The 27,315-nt window shown below is 41.6% G+C and overlaps 1 protein-coding gene across 1 annotated transcript; it reads left to right on the forward strand.

Moving 5' to 3' along the window:
• The first annotated feature begins 6,895 nt into the window (after positions 1 to 6,895).
• RAD21 (RAD21 cohesin complex component) lies at positions 6,896 to 27,315 on the forward strand. The gene is made up of 14 exons (XM_066623639.1): positions 6,896 to 7,040; positions 11,306 to 11,473; positions 13,167 to 13,296; positions 13,965 to 14,064; positions 14,667 to 14,773; positions 15,992 to 16,192; positions 17,952 to 18,077; positions 18,777 to 18,899; positions 21,605 to 21,828; positions 22,332 to 22,479; positions 22,719 to 22,870; positions 23,895 to 24,044; positions 24,945 to 25,028; positions 26,149 to 27,315. The coding sequence occupies exons 2-14, from the start codon at positions 11,330 to 11,332 to the stop codon at positions 26,338 to 26,340; spliced, it is 1,881 nt and encodes a 626-aa protein (XP_066479736.1). The 5' UTR covers positions 6,896 to 7,040; positions 11,306 to 11,329; the 3' UTR covers positions 26,341 to 27,315.

Here is a 27,315-nt window from a genome sequence, read left to right on the forward strand (position 1 = left end):
GCTGCCTGGCAGTTTAGGTGACCGCAGAGTAGCAGAGCACTGGTGTTCCACTGGCACTAGCGTTGGCTGGCGCTGGGCTAGCTCCAGCTCTCCGCAGGTGCTCAGGGCTCCGCAATAAGCCGGCACACACTGTTTAGGATTGGGCCCATAGCCATGGCTAAACCCTACTTCAGGTGTAATATTTTTCCAGATATTATTCTGCTCCTTTCCAAGAAGAGCAGAATGCAACCATTTGCCCCTGTGGAGCTGTGTTGTACAACACATAGGGGAATGTGGAGTCATTAATCCGTGAACATAATTTCCACAGATATTTCCACTTGAGTGTTAATGGCCTGATTGTCCCATAGTTTTGGCTGATTTTCTGGTATTTTGTCTAGAGATTCTGTTCCCGTTCTCCATGGCTGGCGGCCTTCCATCTATGTTAGTCTATTATCTTTCTCTCAAGGTCAAGCATAGCTTCTCAGCTTAACAAATGACATGCCTTCCAAGCCTCCTGTACTTTGCATGAATTTGCAAGACCAGCTCATTCCTAGTTGTGGATTGCAGCTTGACGCAAGTCGAAAGGAGCACTGAACACCACCTGAAGATCTGTCTTTGCAAAAGTATGGGGAAATACTCTCCTAATTTGTCTGAAAGCCATCTTTTGCTTTGCCTTTGTGCTTGCTTTGCAATGTTCTGTAGTGGTTTCTGCACCTGAAAAAATCAACCAGAGTTTGCCTCCACCACCTCCCACCAGACTGCCATGGATATAACCCATACTGATCTGCACTGAAGTGACTAGAACTACTACAACAGGAGTGTTCGTGCTTTATTGCAATGGCTGTACTTACTCCCATTTTGGGTAACACCTTTGATGACAATGGCGCCACTAGGGTTTGCGTCATCTGGTGTGGGAGGCCAGTGCATCATCACCATGATGGACCACCTCTTATGCAATGAGTGGGACAACACCCTGGGCAGTGGGCATGGTGATTTACCCTGCCCCGTTGGTTTTTTGGCTATAACTTTTGGTGGAATAGAGATATTTCATCATGGTTTGTTTCATTGCTTTCTGCATGAAATTACACATTGAATAATAAATAACATGATCGTATTAATCGAAAATACCAAGATTTTAAAAATTTTGGCCAGGAGTGATGTCACCCCACCCCATGCTTGTCACCCAGTGTAGCCCTCACTCCCCTAGCAACACCATTGATTGATTAAGAATGCTCAGAGGGTTAGGCTATAACCATGGCTACACAAAAATAACAAGATCCCAACTAGAGAGAGTAAAACAATCTGCCTTTTCCTTAAAATTATCTATTCAGGAACTCCAAGATGCAACACTGTCCACTTTTATTGGTTTAATAACAACAACAACAACAACAACTAGGTATTTTTATACCGCCTTTCTGGTCATCAGATTACTCCTCTGACTGTATTCAAGGCGGTTTACATAGGCAGGTGTTTCTAAATCCCTTAAGGGAATTTTTACAATCATAGAGGTTCTCTCTTTCAAGAACCAGCAACATTTCAGAATGGATCTTCCTGGTTTGGTCCCACTTCTGGCCTCCAGTTCTCCCAGGCAGGCTGACAAGCAGCTCCATCTCTCACATGGAGGACAGCTAAGACGCTTCTTGCTCACACCAAGAGCAGGTGGAATCACTCAGCTGGGCTTGTTAGCTGCTTCAAGTTCTTGCCATTCTCAGCTGTTCAGGGAGCTGCCGGTGTCTTCAAACTGGCAACCTTCTGATGTTATCTTCGGGCTAACGGAGGCTCTACCCTCTAGACCAGACCTCCTGCCCTCCTGTTTATACCATTTCATTTTGATACCTTTACCATCACTTACAGTGCCATCCAATACTGTATGCATATCTACTTAGAAATGAGTCCCATTTTGTTCAATAGGGCTTACTACCAGAAAAGTGTGCATAGCATTGCACCCCATCAGTGGAATACTAGACCAATGCCATGCCAGTCTGAGTGGAAAACACCATGCTGTATATCTGTGTTCCAGCACAATGACAGCCCCACTGAGGCAGCTGTCCAGCTGATGGATGAGCCCCAGACACTGGCACAACAGGTCAACATACCTCAGATGCAACTTCTGCCAGTGAGCGAGCCAAAATGGGGAGGAGACATGGACATGGTGGACTTGACATACACTGTATCCTAAGTACTCCTCAGATTACACACATGCCCCCACTATCAGATAAAAGCTATGCCAACGACAGAGCTGGAGTAGGTAGAGGAAAGCCTCTAGGGAACAACTATGGGGGCAAACACCAGAAAAATCTCACCTTCTGCCATCCCCTTGGCCTCATCCACTTTCTATGGCAGAACAGAGGCTAGAGATTATATTTGGCAGCCAATCACAGCCTACTAGCACCAGGACAAAAGTCCCTGCCAGGGAGATCAGGCCTCAGATTACACTACTCATGGCATGGACCTCTATGGCCTCATGTTGTCTGCACTCACACATTCACCCAGGAACTGGTGTGACGGAAACTATGGACATTTGGCACACAAAGGGAAAAACTTTGTACCCACACACACACACACACACACACACACACTCACACAACCTGTTGCCTCTGAGAACATATATGGTAGGATACTTTATTTTGTCTTCTCAGAATTCCCTTTGCAGGTATTCTGCCCAGGTGGACTCTACACAGAAATACCCAAGTGGAACTTCCACTTGATCACCCCACACTGTCATAGCAGTAACATTGCTGCAACTTCGGCCTGGACTGCACAGTTACATTGCAATATGTACATGTTGACTCAGAAGTAAGCCCCATTGAGTTTAACAAGTGTATACAGCAGTGGTTCTCAGATGTTTAGCACTGGGACTCACATTCTAAATGAGAATCTGTCCGGACCCACTGGGAGTGATGTCATGACCAGAAGTGACATCATCAAGCAGGAAATTTTTTAACAATCCTAGGCTGCAATCCTACCCACACTTACCCAGGAGTAAGTCCCATTTACTATCATTGTTAAAAGGATATACATAGTAGCTTATTAAAAGTACAGGTCTGTAACATTTCCCCAAATGTAGTCACATACCATCAAGTCTAATATATTAAAAATAAAATATTGAAATGAATAGGGACCCACCTGAAATTGGCTCACAACCACAGACCCGACCTACAGTTTGAGAAACACTGGATTACAGCATTAGTGTTTGAATTGTTTTATTAAAATAGAATTCATTTGTATGAGTGTAGGTGTACAGTATTTATATATAACAGGAACTTTAGAAGTTAGTAAACGCCTTTTGTTTCTTTTACAACCCAAGAGCAACTAATGACAATGCTGATTATTAATGCTGATTATTACTGTAGCATAATGGAACTGTGGTGTTACATTATAGTACATATAGTTGAAGAAGAATAGACAAGAATCAAGCGGGTCTTTCAAACATCATCATACATATGCAATGGCCATTGCAGCAAGAATTAGGGGAACCCAATTAAGTTCAAAAAATGCTGGTACTACTGTAACTTTAACCACAGCGCCCCCTGGCATGTGCTACAGAAACCCTACAATCAAAGGGAATCCTGGCAGAAAAAGAAAGATAATTTGCTCCACTGCAGTCCACATGACTCCACAGTATAAATCAATCTCTTGAGTGTTTTATATTTCATCTAATTAGATGCACACTACAACACTCTTGGTACTCCTTGATCATATGGAATACAACTCTTGTGTTTCGCATTTTTATGTTTTTATAAATAGCTTCCAATTCATTTCAGTATCCCGTTAGAAATGTTTCTTAATTAACAATTTTATTGGGGGGTTTGAATAATAATGGGAAGAATGTTCTGATTCATAATGAATCATGCATGAACCTGTACCCTCTAAGCCCCCAAACTCTTAATACTCTGAGAAGATAAATGTAACAACAGTAATATTAATAGTAGCTTTAAAAAATGACAAGGGGAAATAAAAGTAGGAGATAAGAGGTGTTACTCTGAAACCTTCCGGAAAAAGAGGGGGAGTTAAAGTAATCCAAGATGCTCTTCAGGTTGCCACGTTTTGGCTATGCAACTTTTTCTTTCATTGGCATTACAGCGTGAAAGTGGTTCCTTCCCCTCCCCTTCAGAGCCATTCTGGGTAGTGGGAGCAAAATGGAGGCATACGAAGGGGAGGGGAAGGGGCCACTTGCATGTCACAGTGAGACTTCCTGCAAAACTTAGTGCTTTGCACGCCCCCTAGCTACGCCACTCGACACTGTATCTTAGAGCTTCCATCTGCTTAGCACTAACAGTTTTTCTATTGCTGCTACCTTGCAAGTCCAGTTTTGTGGTTCTTTGAAAAAGTGCTATCAGGGAGTAAGGGTTACTAGCTTTTAAAGAAAGTTGTTACATATGAGTGGATAAAAGCTTGTGAACCTAACAAGAATTGCTCTTCTTCAAGTTAAATGTTCCTGAATCAATTGATCCTAGCACTTGGCAAGAGAATGATAGAGGCTTTCCTTGGTTGTGACATCAATGATTTCCCATTTGTCCGTTTGAAACATGAGCAGCCCAATCCTAATTAACTTTCCAGCACTGATGCAACTGTGCCAATGGAGGGACCATTTGTTCTCTTACCTTAGGGTGGCATTGCGACTGCATTGGTGCTGGAAAGTTGGTTAGGATTGGGTTGATGGCCTGGAAATACAGCAGCCCCTTCTAATTTATTTATTTAAAAGATTTATATTCACCTTTCACATGCTGAAGCAAATGCCCAAGGTGGCATACAAATATCACATTAAAATATACAATATGTAGAAAAATAAATAAAGACATAATAAGAACAATTGGGGAGGCAACTATTTAGACCACAGCATTATTCCAGAGATAACCTTCTAAATGAGGTTGGTTGGCTGTAGCCTTGCTTTGATCTGCAAAAGGGAGAGGGGGGAAAAAAACAGCTTCATGCCCACTGCAATACCTGTGTAAATAATTCAGTGGTAAAATATTTTCTGCTGAAGATTAATAGAGGAACAAACTATTGGTGTTTGAAAGGTCAGGGTGAATGAACTGAATCCACTGAAGAACTGTGAAGCATAAAAACTTGCAATCTCTAATGTAACTCAAAAAGATAGCATACCACAATCACAATTTATTTCCCCTGCTAACTGGGAAAGAGGCACCTTTCGAAGAGGCACCTACATTTAGCAGGAGAACAGCAGTTGTCCTTCCTCACCCCAGCATGGTATTTTTTTTCCAATGGCTGTTGCTGGTGTCTCTTCTGCACCTCTTTTTAGATCCGGGTGGTCCAACACATGGCCTACGGTCACATGCACCCACAATATGTGTGCTGGAGGAACCCAGTGGGCATGCAGCACCCCATTCCTCTGACATGGCTCACCACACACCTGGAGGCTCTTGATTCTCCACTATCCTTTGGGTCGGTAGAGAATCAAGTAGTCCCATTGTGGGGCTACTCACTTTAACCAGGGAAAGGGGACAAAAGTCATTGCGCCACTGCAGCCCCGCACCCAGGGCAGTTCAGGATTGGGCTGTCAGAGAGCATGCAAGACCACAAGAGACCTGCATCCTGGTGCCCCCCTTGCATCTGGCATCTAAAGTAGCCACTTCTAGCACAAACCCATTATGGCTTGTAACCTGTGATGAACTTTTCCTCCAGAAATCTCTCCAATCCCTTTTTAATGGCATCCAGGCCAGAAGCCAACACTACATCTTGTGGCAAGGAGTTCCACAGTCTAATTCAATTTTAAAAGTAATAGATTTCCTCAATTAAGATAAGATCTAACTCAAAAACGTGCATGCCCATGATCTTAAAAAACATGCACAGTATATTATGTTATCTTTCAGTTTGCTTTATTTATGATTAATGATAATTACATTATTAGTTGGCAACCTTCAGTCTCGAAAGACTATGGTATCACGCTCTGAATGGTGGTTCTGGCACAGATTATTATATGATAATTAATTATTAATGATTATTTAATGATAATTATTATTAAATGATTATTTTATTAATCAAATGATTGGTAGCCCAATCCTATCCACACTTTCCTGGGAGTAAGCCCCATTAACTCTAATGGGACTTCTGAGTAATGCATAGGATTGGGCTATAAATAAATAAATAAATAAATATTTTATTGTATTTTATTAAATGATTATTATAATTATTATTCAATCATGAATATGTAATTATTATTATATTATACTACTATATTATATATATTAAGTATTATTTAACAATAATTAAATAATTATTATTAATGATTATTTAATGATGATTATTACATAATTATTCCATGATAATTAAATTATTATTTATGATTATTTAATTATGGTTCATGATAATTAAATAATTATTAGCATTTAATTGTAATTAATTTGATGAATTAATATAATTAATATCAGTTTTTACTCGTAATTATTGTAATTAATTAATATGATTAATAAATAATTCATCAATGATTAATTGATGGTAAAGAATACTAATTAATTACTTAATTAATTAATTACTAACATAAAAAATACTAATTATTATTTATTTCATTATGTAGCCCTGTATGTTTCCTGCCCTCTCAGCAGAGGCCCAGCAGGGGACCTCATTAAACTCTGTTCCACCTGAGCCAGCTGCAACAGGAGCTGCGCATGCGCTCTAAGCCACTCGCTCCCCCTCGTATCTCCCATTCATCACTTCGCGGGCCCCACCCCCTGCCCGGTCTCCATGGCAACCCGTCAGCCAATCGTCTCCCGGTGCTGCCTCCGCTTCTCCTGATTGGCGGACGTCAACGTCGCGACTCGCGCCTGCGCCTTTCAGGTCGCTTTCTGCCCGCGCACGCGCATTGGGCTCTCTCTCCCCTCGCCCCCTCCCTCCCTCCCGATTTTTTTTAACGGTAAACATCCTGCCGATTTTTGAACGGCTGGTTTGGGCGGCAGGAAGGGCCGCGGCCGCCATCTTGTTTGTTTGAGTGGCTCCGGAGGGGGCGGGGGGAGCGGCAGGCGAGGGGAGCGGCGCGGGCGGCCGGAGCGCTGACCTCACCCCGGGAGCGCCTGGGCCTTGGCGGCCGCGCCGGACCAGAGGTGAGCGCGGGGCTGGGCGCGCGGGCTTGGGGCGAGGAGCGCCTAGGCCCGGCTGGGGGGCCGAGGCTGCTAGGCCTAGGGGGGCGGGTGTGTGGCCCCCGCAGCGGGGCCCAGCCAGGAAGCGAAAGGCGCAGCGGGAGCCCGGGCCCCCCAGCAGGCACACCTGGCTCCAAACCTGGGAGGAGCCACGTCTGCCTGCCCAGGCAGTGGCCCTGGAGGCCTCGAGCTCTCCCCGCCTGGCCGGCCCGGGCTCTGGAGCAGGCGGTGCTCGTGCCCCAACACAACCCTGCCCCAAGTGAGCCCCCAACTGTGCTGCCCACTCGGTTCTCTGGGGCCAGACCCCAGGCATGGGGGCGAAGAGGGCTCTCTCCGCGCCCCCTGCACTCCACAGACCGTGGAGGGGGCACGAGGCAGCCCCGCCACTCTCCTTGCCCTCTGCAGGGGGCGTTCAGTACCACTAACTCCCCCCATCGCCCTTCCTGTGCAAGGAACTTTGGGGTGGTTCGACCCCCCCTCTCCCAGCACTGTGATTGTCACTCCTTTAACAGAGGGGTTGGGTCGGGATCCTGCACACCTCACCAGGAGTAAGGCTCAAAGGAACTTCACACCATGAGCTCAGTGTCGGTGGTCTTCAACCTTTGCCATGCTACGACCTCAATCAATACATGAGGTATGAGCCTGGAGACCCACCATCAATCCCCCCAGGACCCTCTCTGCCCACTCCCTGCCCTTGTAACACCCGTCCAGCACTGCAAGTCAAAGGGACAGGTTGGGAACCCACCATCCATTCCCCCCCTCACCCTATCTGTTCATTCCTTGTCCTTGTAACACCTTCCCAGCACTGTTCACTGTAAGAAAAAGGGACGCACTGGGAACCCACCACCAATTCCCCCCCCCGGCCTTATCTGCCCACTCCCTGTCCCTGTAATACATTACCAGCACTGTTCACTGCAAGAAAAAGGGACAGGCTGAGGACTCCCCATCAACTCCCCCCCCATCTGCTCACTTGTAACACCTTGTAACACTTTCCCAGCACTGTTCACTGTAAGAAAAAGGGATGCACTGGAGACCCACCATCAATTAAGAACATAAGAACAGCCCCACTGGATCAGGCCATAGGCCCATCTAGTCCAGCTTCCTGTATCTCACAGCGGCCCACCAAATGCCCCAGGGAGCACACCAGATAACAAGAGACCTCATCCTGGTGCCCTCCCTTGCATCTGGCCTTCTGACATAGCCCATTTCTAAAATCAGGAGGTTGCGCATATGCATCATGGCTTGTACCCCGTAATGGATTTTTCCTCCAGAAACTTGTCCAATCCCTTTTTAAAGGCGTCCAGGCCAGATGCCATCACCACATCCTGTGGCAAGGAGTTCCACAGACCAACCACACGCTGTGTAAAGAAATATTTTCTCTTGTCTGTTCTAACTCTCCCAACGCTCAATTTGAGTGGATGTCCCCTGGTTCTGGTGTTATGTGAGAGTGTAAAGAGCATCTCCCTATCCCTCTGTCCATCCCCTGCATAATTTTGTATGTCTCAATCATGTCCCCCCTCAGGCGTCTCTTTTCTAGGCTGAAGAGGCCCAAACGCCGTAGCCGTTCCTCGTAAGGAAGGTGCCCCAGCCCCATAATCATCTTAGTCGCTCTCTTTTGCACCTTTTCCATTTCCACTATGTCTTTTTTGAGATGTGGTGGCCAGAACTGGACACAATACTCCAGGTGTGGCCTTACCATCGATTTGTACAATGGCATTATAATATTAGCCGTTTTGTTCTCAACCTTTCCTAATAATCCCAAGCATAGAATTGGCCTTCTTAACTGCCGCCGCACATTAGGTCGACACTTTCATCGACCTGTCCACCACCACCCCAAGATCTCTCTGTCACAGACAGTTCAGAACCCATCAGCTTATATCTAAAGTTTTGATTTTTTGCCCCAATGTGCATGACCTTACATTTACTGACATTGAAGCGCATCTGCCATTTTGTTGCTCATTCTGCCAGCCTGGAGAGATCCTTCTGGAGCTCCTCACAATCACTTTTGGTCTTCACCACTCGGAAAAGTTTGGTGTTGTCTGCAAACTTAGCCACCTCACTGCTCACCCCTGTCTCCAGGTCATTTATGAAGAGGTTGAAAAGCACCAGTCCCAGGACAGATCCTTGGGGCACACCGCTTTTCACCTCTCTCAATTCCCCTCCAGGACCTTATCTGCCCACTCCCTACCCCTGTAATACCTTCCCAGCACTGTTCACACCAAAAAAGCATGCTAAAGAAACGCAGCCAAGGAGGGTTCAGGCTTTCTGCTAGTGCTTAGGAATTTGAAATATTAACATCTCAGTGGTGTCCTATAAAAAGAAGGAGCCTGGCAGCTGCCATTGGCCTGCTCAATCATTTCAAAAAGCTGCTCTGTGTTGGGCTGGCGGACTGATAGGGTCTAGTGAATCTTATTCGTATTTCTGAAGTCCCACAGGGACACTTGACTTGTATGTTGTTGGGCTGGGTTCACATGGCAAGATTTGTTCGACTTAAAATGTTTGAGAGGAAAAATGATCTTATATGAGTTTACAGAAGAGTGAAGGGGTATAGTTTTCTTGTAGAGCAGAATGATGTTGATAGTGTTCTTGGGTGTTGGTAGTAGAGAAATTATAAATTCAGAGAGAGAAGTGTTGTCAGTCCTAGAATCTTAGACTTAGTCTGTACCTACTAAATGCCTGGGAAGGTTCTTCCAGATTTGTAGAAGGCATGATAATTTTTGTTCCCCCACCATTGGAATTCAGGAAATCCCTGATTCGTTGCATTCTTCACCTTCTCCCACTTTCAGATGTGCAAGTAGCAGAATGTGGACAGACCTCAATAAAGCAAAAAAAAGTATGGACTATAGACTTAGTAATTTTTTCATAAGCTAACATTTCAGGTACTGCTGTTGCTGGCTGACAGAGGTGACATATCTGTATAAGTGGAACATGAAATATTTTTCAGTAAGGGATAATGTGTTTATATTTGAACCGACTGGGAAATAAATGAGAACATCTTAGTTGCATAAGTTTAGTGTCATGCACAGTAAGAAAATAAACTTTGAGGAAAAATCTCATATTTAGCAAAAGAGCATCAGAATGTTTGGAGCAACAGAACAGGTTTCTGAGGACAGCAGTGTTTATGTACTTACAATATACTGTTTTGAATGAATTGATTTTTAAAAATCAATGTGGAAGTGAAGCTTCAGGCAAGAATGGTGATACTTTGCATCCACCCCTCTGACCAGGGGGCAGGAGGGGTAATATGCGAGGACAGAATTCCCATGCTGTGATGTTAATAGTTTCCAGTTATGCATTAGATAGAGTAACTGGTTCAATTCTGATATGACCAAACATCTCTTCAGTGAACTTGTAGCAGTCCATTCAACCTTGAATTGCACAACTAGCTATTAACATTTTTACAAAACCACCAGTTAGAGGGAAAAATCCTTGAATGAAGAGGGTGAGATTTTTTACTTGATATTGACATTGTTTGATATTCAGTACCACAGCAATATTTTGAGTGTTTCTCATCAAGCAAAATCAAGGGGGAGAAAGTGGGAGCAAAAAATGAAATATAGTATAGGTAATGTTGCTGTGCGTTGTATCTAGTAGAGCCTTGTTAGCAGACACAATTAATTCTTGACTTTCAGATAGGCATTGCTCTCCAGGCTTGCAGTTAAGCACATATCTTTGCAGTTAACTTTTAAAATATGAAAATAGTCTTTATCTGTAAACCTGTGGTCTTCCACCTGGGTCAGAAAAACAGTTCTGGAGACTTCAACAGACTTTCCTGCATTAGGGTAATGTCACTTGATCTGCAACATTGGTAAGAGTAATGTAGCCACTAAAATCTCAAATTTGTTTTCTGTCTGAGAGACTTTGCACATCTAGAGATTTATTTCAGGATCATGAAGCTAACTCACATGGCTTGTGCTGCAGATATGAGGTGAATTGTATGATTTGTTACTTGAGAAAACAAGTTGTAGGAATAGTTGGTTCATGCAGTCTGTTGCCTGACATTCCTGAGATCAGTCCTCTAAGATCTTGGTTAGACTAAATGGTATTCTAGAGAGAAAATCGAATGGTGTTCGTCAACTTATTTCCAGATGTCACGCCTGAAAATCCTACTTGTTTGAATTGTCCCCATGTAAGAAAACTCACACTAGTCTTTTACCATTAAAAAGACAACCAATACAAAATCTGCAAAATTGATTTCTGTAACCCTGTTGCGTATGTACTTTTCACAGGTTTTTGCATAGACAGTTGGCACAATGTTCTACGCACATTTTGTCCTGAGCAAGCGAGGGCCGTTAGCCAAAATCTGGCTGGCGGCCCATTGGGATAAGAAACTGACCAAAGCTCATGTATTTGAATGCAACTTGGAAAGCAGTGTGGAGAGCATCATCTCACCAAAGGTATGACCTTTTTTACCACCTTTATATTTAAAGAGAATATGCTTTTGCATTCGTTTTGTGAAGTAGAATATATCAAAGTATGTGTATGTTCATTGATGAAGCAGTTGAATGAAATACAGTATAGGAATTTCTTTGGTGAAGCAGACCAAGGTTCATCTAGTTCAGTATTTTGTTTCCAGCTTCAGCCAGCCCATTATCTCGAGTTACAAGCAGAGCCTGGTGTAGTTTACAGTTGGCCCTCAAAATTTGCAGGCGATCCAGACACCCCCCCCCCCATGAATACTGAATTTTGCAGATAATTAAATCTGTGAGGCAGCCTCACCGGCAACCAAAATTGCCTCTCCAAAGTCCAGCAACCAGAAATGCCTCTGCAAAGTGTCTAGGACACCTTTTGAGTTGCAGGGGGACCATGTGCTACCCCCCGTACATCAGAACACCGCCTGGATACAACTGGAAGGCACTTCCAGTCACATCCAGGAAGTCCTTGGGCCCTCCAGATGTGGATTCAGTACCCATATTGAGTCAAATCTGTGAGTGCTAACCCACAGGTAAGGAAGGCCTGTTGTACCTTCCTCATAGTTCCTAGGATTCAGAATTATACTGCCTCTATATCAGGGGTAGCCAAACATGTTCAGTGTAAGAGCCACATACAATAAACCTCAGATGTTCGAGAGCTGCAATATTTAAGAAGCATTTAAATACATTTACTCATCATGAACATTAAACTTACGCTTTAATCAGCAGACTCTGTTTATACCTGATAAATAATTTATAATGCTTGATAATTTCTTATTTACCTTTTATATTAATTGTGATGCGGAAAGGAAATCGGCCAACATATTTCTATGAGCTGCACGTTTATATGTCAAAGAGCCACATGTGGCTCACAAGCTGCAGTTTGGCTACCCCTGCTATATATACAGATACCATTAACTTTCGTGGCTTGTAGTTGTTGTTTAATTCTGTATGCAGAATTCAAAACAAATTCTAAATGCAAACAGACCTTCATTTCACACCTTCTGTGCCTCTCATCTTTGCTTATATTTAACTTATTTCTTTTATGGCCCTTGTATTAAACCAAATATTGCCTTGTGTTTGTGCTAACAGGTGACATGCCATAACTTTGCCTGATAAAATTTGATCCTCAAAAAGTGGAAACTTGCTGTCTTATGAAATGTTTGTTCTGTTGTGATTCAAGTATTCTTTGGACAACTGTGCAGTAACTTGGACATTAGGCTGTCTTCCTATCTAAAATATTTAATAAAGTGCTAAAAGTAGTAATAAATCATTCTTGAAAGTATGTCCAAAAACTGATTAGCCAACATCTCCACACATGCTAGCCTTAGTCATTTGTAGCACACCTGTAGTGAAGGGATCATTCATTCTCTTCTTGTCCACAAAAATGTTCCTACCTGTTTATCTGCAAGTAGTTGTTACTTGAGTGGCTATTTACAAGCCTATAAACAGTATTGGTAAAGACATTTGGCATAATGCCAATTACTACTGTTAGATCTGTGTTCAAAGAGCCAGTGGAAGGGTGGATTTGCAAAGCATTTTCATCTTGATCACTCATATCACTGTATAAAGTTAATTTATTTAGTGTGCTGGAGGAGTTGTCTTCTTTATAAAGGAATTGTTTTTCAGTCAGAAATGGTTGATGGATATCATGTACTAATTATAAGCACTTATTCAGGTCAAGATGGCTCTTCGAACCTCTGGACACCTTTTGCTGGGAGTTGTTAGAATCTACCACAGGAAAGCTAAATACCTGCTTGCAGACTGTAATGAGGCATTCATTAAGATCAAGATGGCTTTCCGTCCAGGTATCTGCTACATATCTGTTCCTTGCAAAGTTACTGTTGCATAAATGGCACACTGCTTTGGAATTTGCTGTTGTATCAACATACCTACTTTTTTCTTTTTTAAATATGGGAAACCTTTTCTCTTAATGCTTCTCCCTTTTTATATTTGTCAGACTGCATTCTTATTTGTATTTAGTTGGGAATATGTTTCATCAGATACATTGTAGCACTTCTGGATAAGTGTAATTATGTAACGGGTTTAGAGAATGTTATTCAGTAATTTTCTAATGAGTGAAATGCTGTTCGTTGGACAGCATGATCTAACTGCACACTCAGATTCTTCTGTGACTATTGTCTTTGTGTGCCTTTTTTGTATGCACCTTGATGTTGCAACATAAACAAAATGATTTGGGTAAAGAGTTACAGGAGGAGTTCTATGCTGGCCTATTGAGTAGTTGGGAGCATTTGATGCTGCAGCATAATAAGTTTTAAACTTGTTTTTTTTTAAAAAACAAACTAGTCATGTATTTCATGGACTCATTAACTGTTTATGAAAGCCTCTGCCAAAATAAATGTGTTGGTCTTTATAACTTAACGAGTGTCATGCTGTTTTTAACTTTTTTTTTAAGACTTGTGTGGCATGTTGCAGTTGTGTATACTATATAACATCCTAACAACCCCCTTTTCAGGTGTGGTTGACTTGCCTGAGGAAAATAGAGAAGCTGCCTATAATGCAATCACTTTACCTGAAGAATTTCATGATTTTGACCAGCCATTGCCAGACCTAGAGTAAGCTTTTTTGTTTAAACTCTTGCTAGAATAATTGTCCTTGGGAAGTTTTAATTGAAAAATGTTCCATTATCTTTCTCTTTCTCATTACTATACTGAGAAAGTAGTAAAAGGTAGTCCTTGCTTGGGTGAAAAGCTGTGTTAAATTTTTTACTTGCAAATGATTTCATGCTTAAGACAGGTATGTTTTAGTGGCTTTCCTACAGCATATTTGACCCCCAAATATTGAATTGATACAGTGAATCTTGATGTTAACTGAGATTTAATGTTTTGAACTGTAATTTCATAGTTTTATAGCTATATCTTAAAATATGTGCGGTAATAGTATGAACCGTGCAATTCTGTGTGTGTTATTTCAAAATGACTCTTCCTTGCAGCATTCTCATATTTTGAGAAGCTGGTATCAGTTTTCACCAGCTGCTTCAGAACACTAAAATGGTTGAAGCTGAAAATGTGTAGCTGCTTTTGTCTGTTTGTTGAGCAGAGGGGAAGGCTCTATATATTCACCGGTTTAATAGACTGACTCTATTAAAGCAGGAGGATTTGTTTGTTTGCCTTTTGGAATGTTATTTACCTTTCTCAAATGTATGCTTTTTTCAAAGTGATATTGATGTCGCTCAACAATTCAGTTTGAACCAAAGCAGAGTGGAGGAAATTACAATGCGTGAAGAAGTGGGCAATATCAGTATCCTCCAGGAAAACGACTTTGGTAACACACTAATTTTAGTTTAACTAATTCCACGTATCAGTACTAGAAACAAGAGAAATGGAAATACTTCTGTGGTGCTTTATAGACGTCACACCTTCCACAAAAATTCACATTTCTATGCTAAAATCACTTATGGTTTGTTAAGTGGCAGCAGACTATTGACTTCTGTATATAAATACAGATGGACCCTCGTTATTTGCGAGGTTTCCGGTTTAGGAACCCATACAAATACTGAATTTCATGTGAAACCAAGTCATGCAAAATTTGGGGTCCACCCAGCTCTGAATGCAACCAGAGCTTGCCTTCTGATCGCATCCGGAACGGTTCTGAGGCCTGTGGAGACTGTGTGCAGCATCCATGGGCCTCAAAATGGCCTCCAGAGGTCCTAGAAGGGCAAAAACCTGTTTTCGGGCAAAAACCGGAAGTGCCCTTCTAAGGCCTCAAAGACCCCCAGAAGCCTCAGAGGTCACTTCTCTGGAGGTTCTTCTGAGGCCCTTGGAGGCCGTGCGCAGCCTCCACAGGCCTCAGAATGGCCTCTGGACGTCCTAGAGAGGCATTTTTGGGTTTTGGGTGAAAAGCAGAGCTCCAGTCCCCTCTGGGGGGCTTGGGTGGGGCCAAGTCTGGCTTTACACAGGTTCTAGGGACTCGCTCTGAGCCAGATTTGCTGATAGAAATTCCTTGAATAAAGAGGCTCCACCTGTAAAAGCTTGCTGTAGATTATTTATTTGAAGGTATGCAGATACTATATTTCAATTGTAGTATAAGAACTGAACAAACTTTCTTGGTTTTTGGTAGTGGCTTTTATTTTTGAGGGTAGCACAGAATAAGGTCCAAGACTTGGATGCAAGTTAACAAGTTGGATGTTGGTGGCTCATGATTCACAAAGAGGAGGCAAAACTCAAGGAGCTAACCACATGTTCAGATCATTTGAAGAACTAGGATTAAGCACAGGCATAAAATAACTTTAAGGAGTAGGGGGAGGGCGGAACAAATTGCATGAATGGTCATTATCTCTTACAGTACTGGAATAAATTTTCTCCACTGCCCAGTTAGAACCCTGTGTTTGAGTAGTTGTGAAATGTTTAATAGCAGTAGAACTAGAAAAGTCAAAATTCAGAATTTAGTGACTTTCAATAGTGGTGGGATGGGATTACTTTTCATTGAGGTTTCTTAAAAATAATCTGTTCATTTCATTTATGATGGCTAACCTTACAATAGGTGACTTTGGAATGGATGACCGTGAAATGATGAGAGAAGATAGTGCTTTTCCAGATGACATGCTGGATAGTACTAGTGCTTCCAACCTTCTCTTGGAACCTGAACAGAGCACCAGTCATCTTAATGAGAAACCTAACGACTTGGGATACGAACATTACAAGGATGATAATTTTGGAGAGGGAAATGATGGTGGAATTCTTGGTATGTTAGCACTTCCTATTGTGTCCCCCCCCCCTGAGCAAATGTTACTTAAAGTTCTTTTGAACTTCTTGGTAATGTTAGTGTTCTTCAACCCCAAGAATGTTTACTTGCCTACTTGAAATGTTAAACTGTACTGTGGAGGACAGGCTAGGAGTTAGTTGTGCCACAGTGTCGTAATAGGAATGTAATTTGTGGAGTGGCAGGTGGGATCAGCAGATCTCCTGTGGAATAATCTCGTCCTGCTTGCAAAGCTGCCTTTAATCATAGGCCACAGCTGTGGATATGTGTTAAAGTCGTCCAGACTATGAAGAGTTAGTGGTGTTATCTGCTCTGAATAAGAGTCTCTTTCAAGATAAGGAAATGTCCAATGTATTGAAGATGTATATGAAAACTGTTTAAAACTGTACATGTTTGAGCCCTTTAGAAGCATTATAGTAGGTGGCAAAGGATGGCACATTTGTTCATGATCAGTTTGCACTTTAACATGGTCACATTTTCTGTGCTAAAATTCTATAAGTGGTTTGGAGTCAAACTGCGTTCTTTGCTTTGTGAACCGCATCTAGCAGTTCTGTTCAGTTGCTTGCTGAGGAAAGCTTTGAATGGCTCTAGTCTCATCTCCAAAAAATTGTGAAGAAGGGTTTTCCTACGCTTCTTCCATGGCAGGTGTATGCCCCTGTGAACAACATATCCTGGGACTCTTGGGAATGGCGTGGTGGAGGGGGGAGAATGGGCAGTAATCATGGTTTCCTTCTTTATGTGAGAAGCATCTTCCTCAACCTAATATTTAAATGTGCTTAAGATGAATATCAGATATGGGTGTTTTAATTAAATCTGCCTATTCTCCAAACTGATAAAATTATCTCAATTCTTATTTTCATCCCCACAATTTGTATCTGTGGTTTTGTCCTCAGTTTTCATTGGCTCAAGCTGGCAACCCTGTTTCAAGCCATTTCTGATGAGTAGGAGTTTTAAAAATAGCCTTATCACTTTTTGATCATTTTTAAAACTAGTATGATTCAGTCACTTTTGAAAGCACACACAGTATAAATGCCTTTGTCTCTTAATCGAGTTTTTCCCCTTAAAAATATTGCAGCACTTCCTTGATTAATTTTAATTTTCAAAGTAATGATTTTTATATTGCTCAGAAAGTTGGAGTGGCTTATGGTTAACATGTGGATGTTCTTACATGATGATGCCTTTTTTCTCCACCCTATAATGCAGGGGTCTCCAAACCCCAGCCTGGGGGCCAAATGCAGCCCGCGACCAGTCTTTATCTGGCCCATGGCCAACCTCTGATCTACTGAGAGCCTCTGGCCAGTTGACCAAATACAACCAGAGTTGTGCTTATGGTGTGGGGGAATGGGGGTCTATTTAAGTGTGTGCTTTATTTCTTGGACTGTGTTGGTGCTTGGAGAAATCCTGGGCATCTGAGCCCATTCATTCATTTACTCATTCATCTGAGTTCCATCTCTAATGTATTTATTTTAATTTTTTTTTTTCTTCCGGCCCTCAACACTGTGCCAGATATTTGATGCGGCCCTTTGGTCAAAAAGCTTAGAGACCCCTGCTATAACGATTTGCAAAGATACCTTGTATAGTGGACTAGATATCTAGTGAATGGATTATTTGGTCCCCTTAAACCCTGGTTTGATGGTACATGATTGTTGTTGGTACAAAAGAATGTTGTGATAGCTTATGGAATTTATACCTGTTGAGCCATGACATGTTTCCAACTCTAACTCTTGAGTTTCTTTTTCAGATGACAAACTTCTCAGCAACAGTGAAGTAGGTATATTTGATGACCCACCTACCCTTTCAGAAGGAGGAGTAATGATGCCTGAGCAACCTCCCAATGATGATCCGGATGATGATGATAATGTCTCAAGTAAGTATTCAGTGAGTTTAAATATTAAAATATCAAAGGTATGATGTGGTTGATACATTATATAGTCATTCTGTTGAACTTATTGTCAGAGCTTTTATAGCTAGATACTAATGATGCAATTCTATGCATATCTACTCAGAAGTAAGTTTCACCAAGGTTAATAGGGCTGACTCCTAGATGTGACTTCAGCAATGCTACTTAAAATATGTACTGTGAGATTAATGCTAGGTATAGTTCTGAAGCCTTGGAGACTCCAAGGAGTTGTTCTTCCAAAGGGGAAGATCTCCCTCTTTCGGTGTTCTAATGTGTCGTTCCACCTCCAACTTGTAGCAGTGTGACAGTGCACATAGTGTTCCAAACATTCTTATGTGTTTACCTTTCCACCATTATTTTCTATTAGTAGTGAATAAGCAAGGGGCAGGTTAGGCAATTTATCCACAAGGAGGCTTCATATTAGTTCCATTACTTGGCTCAGCTACCCTGTGCCCTAACTTAAATCTGGCTATTCCAAGCACTCTATATGAGAGAATTGGATCAGTGGCATCTTAAAGTGAATTGGGGGGAAGTGGCCTGAAGATGTTTTTAGCATAGAAAGAGAAAATGGTTGTAGGAGTGGCATTGTAAAACACAATCTATATTCTGTAGTGTCTTGATTGTCAGTTAACTAGGAAATTTATTTTTTAATTCTTTCATTGACAGTGGGTGGACCAGATAGTCCAGACTCAGTAGATCCAGTTGAACCATTGCCGACTATGACTGACCAGACAACACTGGTTCCAAATGAAGAGGAAGCTTTTGCTTTGGAGCCTATTGACATAACTGGTAACTATACTAGAATTGCTTGACTCTTTGTGCTAGAAAAGTCTTCACTGAGCATGTGTTTGTCTTGCAGGCTTATAGCATAATTTGAAAACTTAAGTTCTGTTAATAGGGTTATATAACCAGCTTACCAATACAGTGTGTGTTTATATAATGCTACAATGGAATTGCTAACACTTAGTAACACAGCTGTTTAACTGGTAATATCTGTTTTTCCCCCACTCCTTCTCTAACTTTTCAGATGTTTTTCTGCCAATTGCTTGTTTGGGCTTCTTATAGTAGTATAGCATCACATGCAATGTTATTTTCTAACAGGATAACCATCAAGTTTGGTTTTTTCTTTTCTTTTTTTTGCTAGATAAATATTAAAAATATACGCAAGGATTCAGAAAGCTCCTTGTGGTGTATTCTGTTCTTTTCTGCCTTCCATTTCTGCTGCAGCTCCTGGGCCCCTTCAAAGGGAAATTGGAGCACACTTCTTTCTTTAGCAGCATTAACTTTCTGTTAAAACCAAAGGAAGGGAGGGTTCTCATTCATGGGTATTTATACCATCTTTTCTTCCTTCATTTGTTGTCTGTGGTGTGTGAATGCTTTGTTTCTTCATTTGTCATACCTTATTTCTCTTACTCGGTTTGTGTCAACTACACACCAGGCTTTCTTGCTGATGTATGCAAACCATGCACTGTAACTGTCTTACTGCAGTGGGTTAGAAAACCTTGCTGTGATTCCATTGTATAGCTCTGAGGGAGTTTGTAGCCAGTTAAGCGTGCAGAGAACACCCATAAGCATATGCATGGGTGCTCTGCTGAGTTCCTGCCAGGAGAGCCCAGATCAGGCCAGTAACTGTGGCCTGGACTGAGGATAGGAGACCTTGGATCCACAGACCAAGGAGCAGTCCCTCCTCCCCGCCCCAAATGAGGCTGGATCAGATGGCACTTTGCCTGCTTCAAAATTCAAATGTAGTAGCTCTTGGTTTTGGAAAAAAACAAGCTTAGCAAAACAGAGGAAGTATGCCCAACTTGTAACTGTCCTCACAAAACTCAGTCTTGGAGGCATGATGAGCCAGCACACCTTCTGAACACACCTTTCACACCCCCAGTCAGGTGTGAAAGACAACATTAGCTTGCATCTAGGGCTGGCTAACTGAGAAACAGAAGTCCCTTGATGAGTTCACTCTAATCTCATTAGATTAGATGGGTGAAAAATCTGTAAAACCTGGGTTGTTAGGCCCTTATGTTCTTTGTTTCTCAGCTCCATTCTGCCTTGTTTTTGGTCTGTGGGGTGCTTGCTGCTGCTGTGTAAAGCTAACACTGCACCAGTCACCATCCAAGGACGACTCTTCCAGTCAGCACCTGGGATCTGTGACACCCACTCCCCTTTTCCTTTCTGTTTTACTTCCCTGAGACCAGCTGAAGCCACTGTGGGGCTTCTCAGCTAATCTTTGTGGACCACTTTTTCAGTGTGCTTCATCCCTCTGGAAAAACAGATTCATTGAGAGGCATTGAGAGGTTAGCACACCTACTAGCACCCTTCACCTAGTGTGTGAAGTGATTTCATGGCCTGTGTCTAGGTTCACACTTTGCCTGAAGCTCTTGGTTCAGGCTACAGAGAACCTCTCTCCAGTCACAGCCTTTTGCTATGGTCTGAATTGCAGGCACTTTCTTCCCGCAAATCCTCCATTGTTCCTTCATTCCTCCATTCTTCTTTCTTTGTATCCTAAAACCTCGGCTTACTTACTCTGAAGTCCACCTGATATTCCTACATCCCTTTCCTCTTTACACTTTCTTTGCTATGTTCCCTCTCATTCCTTCTAAGGGCTCCTCTGCTTTTCTTTCTAACAACTGCTTACACTTAGGGTTCAGCAATGCATGAGTGGTCAGAAATAGTTCTCCTAACTGTGAGACAGTGGTCAAGTTTAGTTAAGCATTGTTTCCCTTTTTCCTAAATGTTCCCCATTTTGTTAACTATCCCTTCAATAAATTGTTTTGTCTTTCCTTTTACCATTGCCTCCCTTGTCCTTCCTTGCTGAACTGCATATCTGTGCCGTTGGCCACTATACAGCATCCTTGCACACAAATTATTTTTCTCCTGTTATGCATGTTTAAAAAGCATGTCCAGGAACAAGTTACAATGAAGACAGGCATTTTCTCATCCTCACTTTTGATTAGATTGTTCTGGCCTTGCTTCTCAAAAAGAGGTGGGAAAAGATTGTGAAGAATAAATATAAGGAGCAGGTCTCCTTGACCACAGAGAAGACTTGGATGGCGTGCCAGCCTTATGTTGTGCAGGACTGAGCCTCAACCTAAATCATCCCATTAATGGAAGCTGGGGATCATCAATAAAAATTATGTGTTTCGTGTGCTACTTAAGACTGTGTTATGCTGATCTTAGTGAACCATTTGTCTATAGTAAATTTCCTAAGGTGGTTGAAGTCAGCTCTGTGGGAAGATGAAGGAGGATTATTCCAAAGTTCGCTGGTGTCTTTTGGTTCTTGCAATGTGCAGAATATTGTGGTCTGTACTTGTTAACTAATCTTTGCAGAGTGTATTATCACATTCAAGAGTCATTCCTCAAATTCTGTATTTGTGTTTTTCGGACGAGTTCAACATTTGAAATGAATGCCAGTGCCGTGATTAAAGATTAAATATGATTACTATATGATTATATCCAGTGGTTTTGTTTAAAAGTTTCCTTTTCCCCCTAAACAGTTAAGGAAACCAAGGCAAAGAGGAAGAGAAAGCTGATCGTGGACAGCGTGAAAGAACTGGACAGCAAAACCATTAGAGCCCAGTTAAGTGACTACTCTGATATTGTCACTACACTGGACTTGGCACCTCCCACAAAGAAGTTAATGATGTGGAAAGAAACTGGAGGGGTAGAAAAGCTCTTCTCTCTTCCTGCTCAGCCTCTGTGGAATAACAGACTATTGAAGGTAACTCAAACTTTAGAAATGTTACAGCAAATTCTCACTTAAAGTTGTTGATAGTTTATTGGAAATGGCAACTTTAAGTGAAATGACTTACAATGAAACCAATTTTACTGTAGGCTAATTGACATAAGTAAACAAGAGTTACGATCCCAATACAATACAATACAGCATATTTCTAGTCCAGAAACATTACCCAACTTTTAAATAAAGAACCAAAAGATTTCTAATATTAAACATTGAAATGTGAGCTTTCCAGCCTGGAGAAAATTCATGCAGAACGTGCAAACTCCACCCTAGTCGGGAATCAATTTTTTTGTCCTTTGTCAAATTACTGGGACTTTAAGTGAGGACTTGCTGTCCTTTAAAATGAGTAGAGATTGCTTATATAGTTACTTTTAATTGCAAACAACAAATCTGATAAATACCAGTTCTTAGTTTGTGTGTATCATGTCTGCTTCAGAAGGCTTTGACTCAACAGTGTATTTAATCAGTGCTTTTGTTTTTAGCTTTTTACTCGCTGTCTTACACCTCTTGTACCTGAAGACCTTAGAAAGAGAAGGAAAGGTGGTGAAGCTGATAACCTGGATGAATTCCTTAAAGAGTTTGAGAACCCAGAAGTACCTCGAGAGGAACCTCAGCAGCGCAATGTTATTGGTTTGTGCTGTTTAAATCTGTCTTATACCATCAGGCTTGTAACTGGTCTGGGTATATTATTATTTTCCATGTTTTGGAAAAAAAACAGTGTTCATGTAGTGAGAAGGAATGTGTTGGATGTTTGTTCACCCCTAAATGAAATGGAGGTAGAAGGCAAAACTATTGAAATCTTTTATAGGAAAGGTCAAGTCCTATGATTTTGAGTATAGTAATAAGTCATTGATATTTTTGTAAAATAGATGAACCTATCTTGGAAGAGCCAAGTCGTCTTCAGGAATCCATCATGGAAGGCAGCAGAACCAATTTGGATGAATCGGTGATGCCTCCACCTCCACCTCAGACTGGTGTAAAACGGAAGGCTGCGCAAGTGGAACCAGAGCCTGTGCTTGCTGTGAGTCAGAGAATGTTTCTGTAACAAGGCGTTAGTTAAAACTGTAGAAGTCAAAATCAGCACTTTACGAGAAATACAGATTCAAAGCTGGACACTTCAATACAGTCGCGCGCCACTTAGCGACGAATTGGGACCGCGATCCCTGTCAAGCAGTGCTTGGCCAATTTGGACCCTCCGCAGGGAAGGGGGTGCTCCATTCCCCTCCCCTCCGGATGAAGAGTGTCAGTGCGTGTCCTTGCTGCCTCTGGAGTTCAGACTGAGGGAAATTGTGTCTCTCTCGCAACTTCTGGTTTTGCTTTTGGAGGGTTGGGGTGTGCATGCCCGACAACCATGTGACCACACATGGTCATTGGTTATGTGATCCTGGCATAAGCCAAAATGTCTCTAGTGGCACTCACCTGTATATCCATTAAGGAATTCTTGTGTTGGTGCAAGTTGCAGCTTTTGACTCAGTCAAAATAAATTCTAGTATTGGAATATCTACCCTTTTAAAGATGCCATGTGGCTGTTTTCCTGTTGGAGGTTACCAGTACCTGCTGAAAGATTGGGTCACTGGATCAGTGATCAGATTCAAATCTGCACTTTCAGCTGTCTTTTGACTGTTTGTATTTACTTTTGTAGCAGTGTCCTGCTTGGCTGCTCCAACAGAACAACATATGTCACCTTGCCCTGTTTCAGTATTTGGCAGTAGGTTTCATAGCAATACATTGGGCCACTTAATGAATGTTAAGTGTATAGCTGCCATCTATATCAGTGCTATTCTTGTCTGTTTTTCAAACCATTCTCCCTTGGTAATGATCTACTAGCATTTTTGTTCAAAAACTATCAGTGTGGACACTTGGAAGAAGTAAAGTACTTGAATGGCTCTGGAGAAATGGCAGGAGAATTCTTAAAGTTTAGTGCAGTAAGATTATTTAGCATAGTAAGGCTTTGAAAAAACAAAGATTTTAAAGATACCAACTCTGAGGACTTCTTACTCTTGGCGTAATGTTCATTGATGCAACTTGAATGTCTGTGTCCTTAGTCTCAACCATTGCAGCAGATAGAAATGCCACCAGTGGAATTGCCTCCAGAAGAGCCTCAAAACATCTGTCAGCTAATTCCAGAGCTGGAGCTGTTGCCTGAGAAGGATAAGGAAAAAGAAAAGGAGAAGGAAGAGGAGGAGGAAGAAGAGGTAGGCACTGAGTTATGTTGGTGATTGGGAAAACTCTTGAATGATGTAGCCTCTGGAAATTGAAACCTTGCTCTTTGCCCACCTGTTTAAAAAAATTGTGTTATCTATTTTGTACCTTCATAGTACAAAGCATGTAGGAAGAGAATCTTGCACAGCTTCAATTCCTTGATTCTTTTTTCCTCTCACAGTTTCTGCAACTAAAATATGAGATTGTTATACTTGCAGATTGAATGGGCCACAGCTCTCATGCATAATGTAATAAATCTCAGGTAGACCTGATCAAATTATATGCTGCTGCTGCTGTTTCATGTAATACAAACCTTAAATCCCTTGTCAACCATGGATTTTGCTGGTTTCCCTCTCATATCCATATTGTTGACCACATGGAGGATATAGGTATACATCTCATGCCTGTTCCTTGGTTGTTGCTGGGCCAGATGAGACCATGCTAGTCACCAACTTAAAACTTGAAGAAGAATAAAGCTTCTTTATGTTCTTATGGACAAGATTTATAGAGACTTAAATATGACTGAGAAGGGGCAGGGAACCCCCCTTGCCTGTATTTCTGCCCATAAGATTTGGAATACAGCCCACTGTCATAGCTAAGCCAGTTGATCTAACTTCCCTGAATTTTAGTCTACTTGTAAAGCCATTTAAGCCAGCAGCCAATGTCTTGTGGCACTGATTTCCATGACTTATGTTTTGTCTTGGATCTATTGCCAATTTTGTTGGATAACACCAGGTTCTGGTGGTATGAGAGAGATCCATGAACGTAATCATAATGGATTCTCTCTCATTCTTCTTTTGTCCTGCATATTAAACTTGTCAGTCTAGCTCTCCAACTATTTCTTTATCAACAGAGGAGGATTATTCAATTGTTTGTCTGAAATATGATTGCAGGAGGAAGATGGTACAGGAGGTGACCAAGATCAAGAGGAAAGACGGTGGAACAAGAGAACTCAGCAGATGCTACATGGTCTTCAGGTACAAAATTGTTTTCTTTAGTAGTGTGTGTAGTTAATATGACTCATCTGATGGGACTCCATACTTGGAGGCCTCTTTACTGGTCTTTGAGTGAAATATAAAAAAGGTGTTCTTTCCAGCCTAACCAGGGAAATTATAATACAAAACATTTGGGAATAACATTTCTGACTCAGTCAAGAATCCTAATTCGTTAAGCTTCTTTAGTGTGTGTTATCTTCACTACACAATCTTTTTATAGTACCCCAAATACTAGTGCTTCAAACTCTTTCCTGTTCACTTTCTCATGTACTGGTGAAGTTGCTAAACATAAAAACATGTTGTATCTGAGCTACTATTTTGAGGTTCAGACCTTGGTATGCACCTGTTAGGAGATAAAACTCTTCTTATAGAGACTTAAATGTTTCCTTTCAAGTTTAATTTGATTATCCCATTCCTGCTTAGTTGTATTTGTATTTAATGAAGATCAAGAGGTGCATGTGTTTTAACAGTAGCTAGCCAAAATTGGTACTTATTGCCAACCCTGCCCCTCCCCAGAAGGGAAGACCTGTCTCACTGAGTTCCATAGGTGTTGTAAGGTTCTCTGACACCCAGAGTGATTGCAGGGGCAAACCTCTGTCCTCCTCCCCACTTCTAAAATAAAGGTATGGGGACTTGCCTGTTGCATTGAGGCTCCAAAAGTGTTAAAAAATGCCTAAATGTCCTGCTACTTTCACATGCTTTTAAAACTTCAACAAGAGGTAAAGGAGACCCCCACCCTACCTACCTTCAGCTAAGGGTGAGAATGGAGAGCCAGGATTGTGTTGTGGTTCAGGAGTTGGACTTAGTCCTGGAAGATCCAGGTTCAAATCTCTAGTTGTCCATGAAGCTTCCTGGGTCACTAGCTCTCAGCCTCACCTACCTCTCAGGGTTGTTGTGAGGGTAAAGGAGGGAAGGAAACATGTACACACCCTGAGCTCCATGGAGGAAAGGCAGTATTAAAAAAATAGTGCTTTCTACACTAAAAATTGCACTTGCTAGTGGTGAGTTTGTAAGTTTATTTGGGGGACCAAATGGGTTCATTTGTAATGCTCTGGAGGAACTTGGAAATGAGGACCACTAACTGTCTTTTATGTATTTTCAGAGAGCTCTTGCCAAGACTGGAGCAGAATCCATCAGTTTGCTTGAGCTGTGTAGGAATACAAATCGCAAACAAGCAGCTGCAAAATTCTACAGTTTCTTGGTACTTAAAAAGCAGCAAGCTATAGAGCTGACACAAGAAGAACCATACAGTGACATCATTGCAACTCCTGGTCCCAGATTCCATATTATTTGAAAGCTCGATTTGTGTAGTTAGCTTCATTAGTGCTTACACATTGCCCCATGTGTGAGGCCCACAGAAGACAAAATCTAGATTTCATTGTCTGTACAGTTGTTGGCTTTTGTGTTTGGTTTTTTTTTTTCTATTACATTTTACCACTTTCATTTCTAGTAATTCTCCTGCAATGGGTGACTTGAGTTCCAGTTGCAGAGATAAGAGAAAGTGACTCAAGGACCTTTACAAAGATTGTTAAAAAGGAAAATTCAAAACAAATGTGTGCAATATTGGTGCATGTAACTATGACTAAATTGTTTTGCAATTATCTGCTTAGTAAACTAGAGTGCTATTTTTAATCAACTCCAGGAGACCCAAAATGGCCAACCTCCTTAAAATCTTTGCCAAACATGTCTAAAATGTGCTCTCATTTCCTCACAGTAGTGAATTCTTCCTTTGCCCAAACTTCCGTCATTTTATCAGTGTTTATCATTTTCCTGCTTCTAATGGTGCCCCTTGGAGCTACCAGTACGAATGTTAGTGCCTGGCAGGAGTTTGCTGTGCCATGGTATCTCTAGGTTCAAGCAGCTATGAATGACTACTTAAAATTAAATGGGTGCCCATGGAGAAAAATATTTTTTCAAAACCTCATTGAAGTACAACAGTTTTTGTGTTGAATATAACATTCCTTTTCTATGCGGTCCACTTCCAATAATGTTTAGTTGTGAGGATGGGATAGTTACCCTTAGACAGCCAAGTGCATTTAAGCTTTTTTTTGTTGAATCAAGCTCTTGAGTCTTTTAATATTTTTAGAACTTTGTAGCGATGCCAGACTTCTGGACCAGATCTAGACTAACTAAATCAAAATGGTTTGCAATCTGGTAGCTAGCTAGATCTTGAAGTTTGAGCAAGTTGGATTTTTTAAAGAAGTGTTAATACAGGACACCACTGGCCCTAAAAGGACAGCAAGTTTCAGATGTATATTTTACAAGCAGG

Source organism: Tiliqua scincoides, chromosome 4 (assembly GCF_035046505.1).
Source record: "Tiliqua scincoides isolate rTilSci1 chromosome 4, rTilSci1.hap2, whole genome shotgun sequence".
NCBI lineage: Eukaryota > Metazoa > Chordata > Lepidosauria > Squamata > Scincidae > Tiliqua > Tiliqua scincoides.

Bases quoted from the DNA above. Each gene is read 5' to 3' on its own strand.
- RAD21 (XM_066623639.1), top strand. From the start codon at position 11,330: ATGTTCTACGCACATTTTGTCCTGAGCAAGCGAGGGCCGTTAGCCAAA. The intron at 24,045-24,944 runs GTAGGCACTGAG...ATATGATTGCAG, and splicing joins AAGAGGAGGAGGAAGAAGAG to GAGGAAGATGGTACAGGAGG. The intron at 25,029-26,148 runs GTACAAAATTGT...ATGTATTTTCAG, and splicing joins AGATGCTACATGGTCTTCAG to AGAGCTCTTGCCAAGACTGG.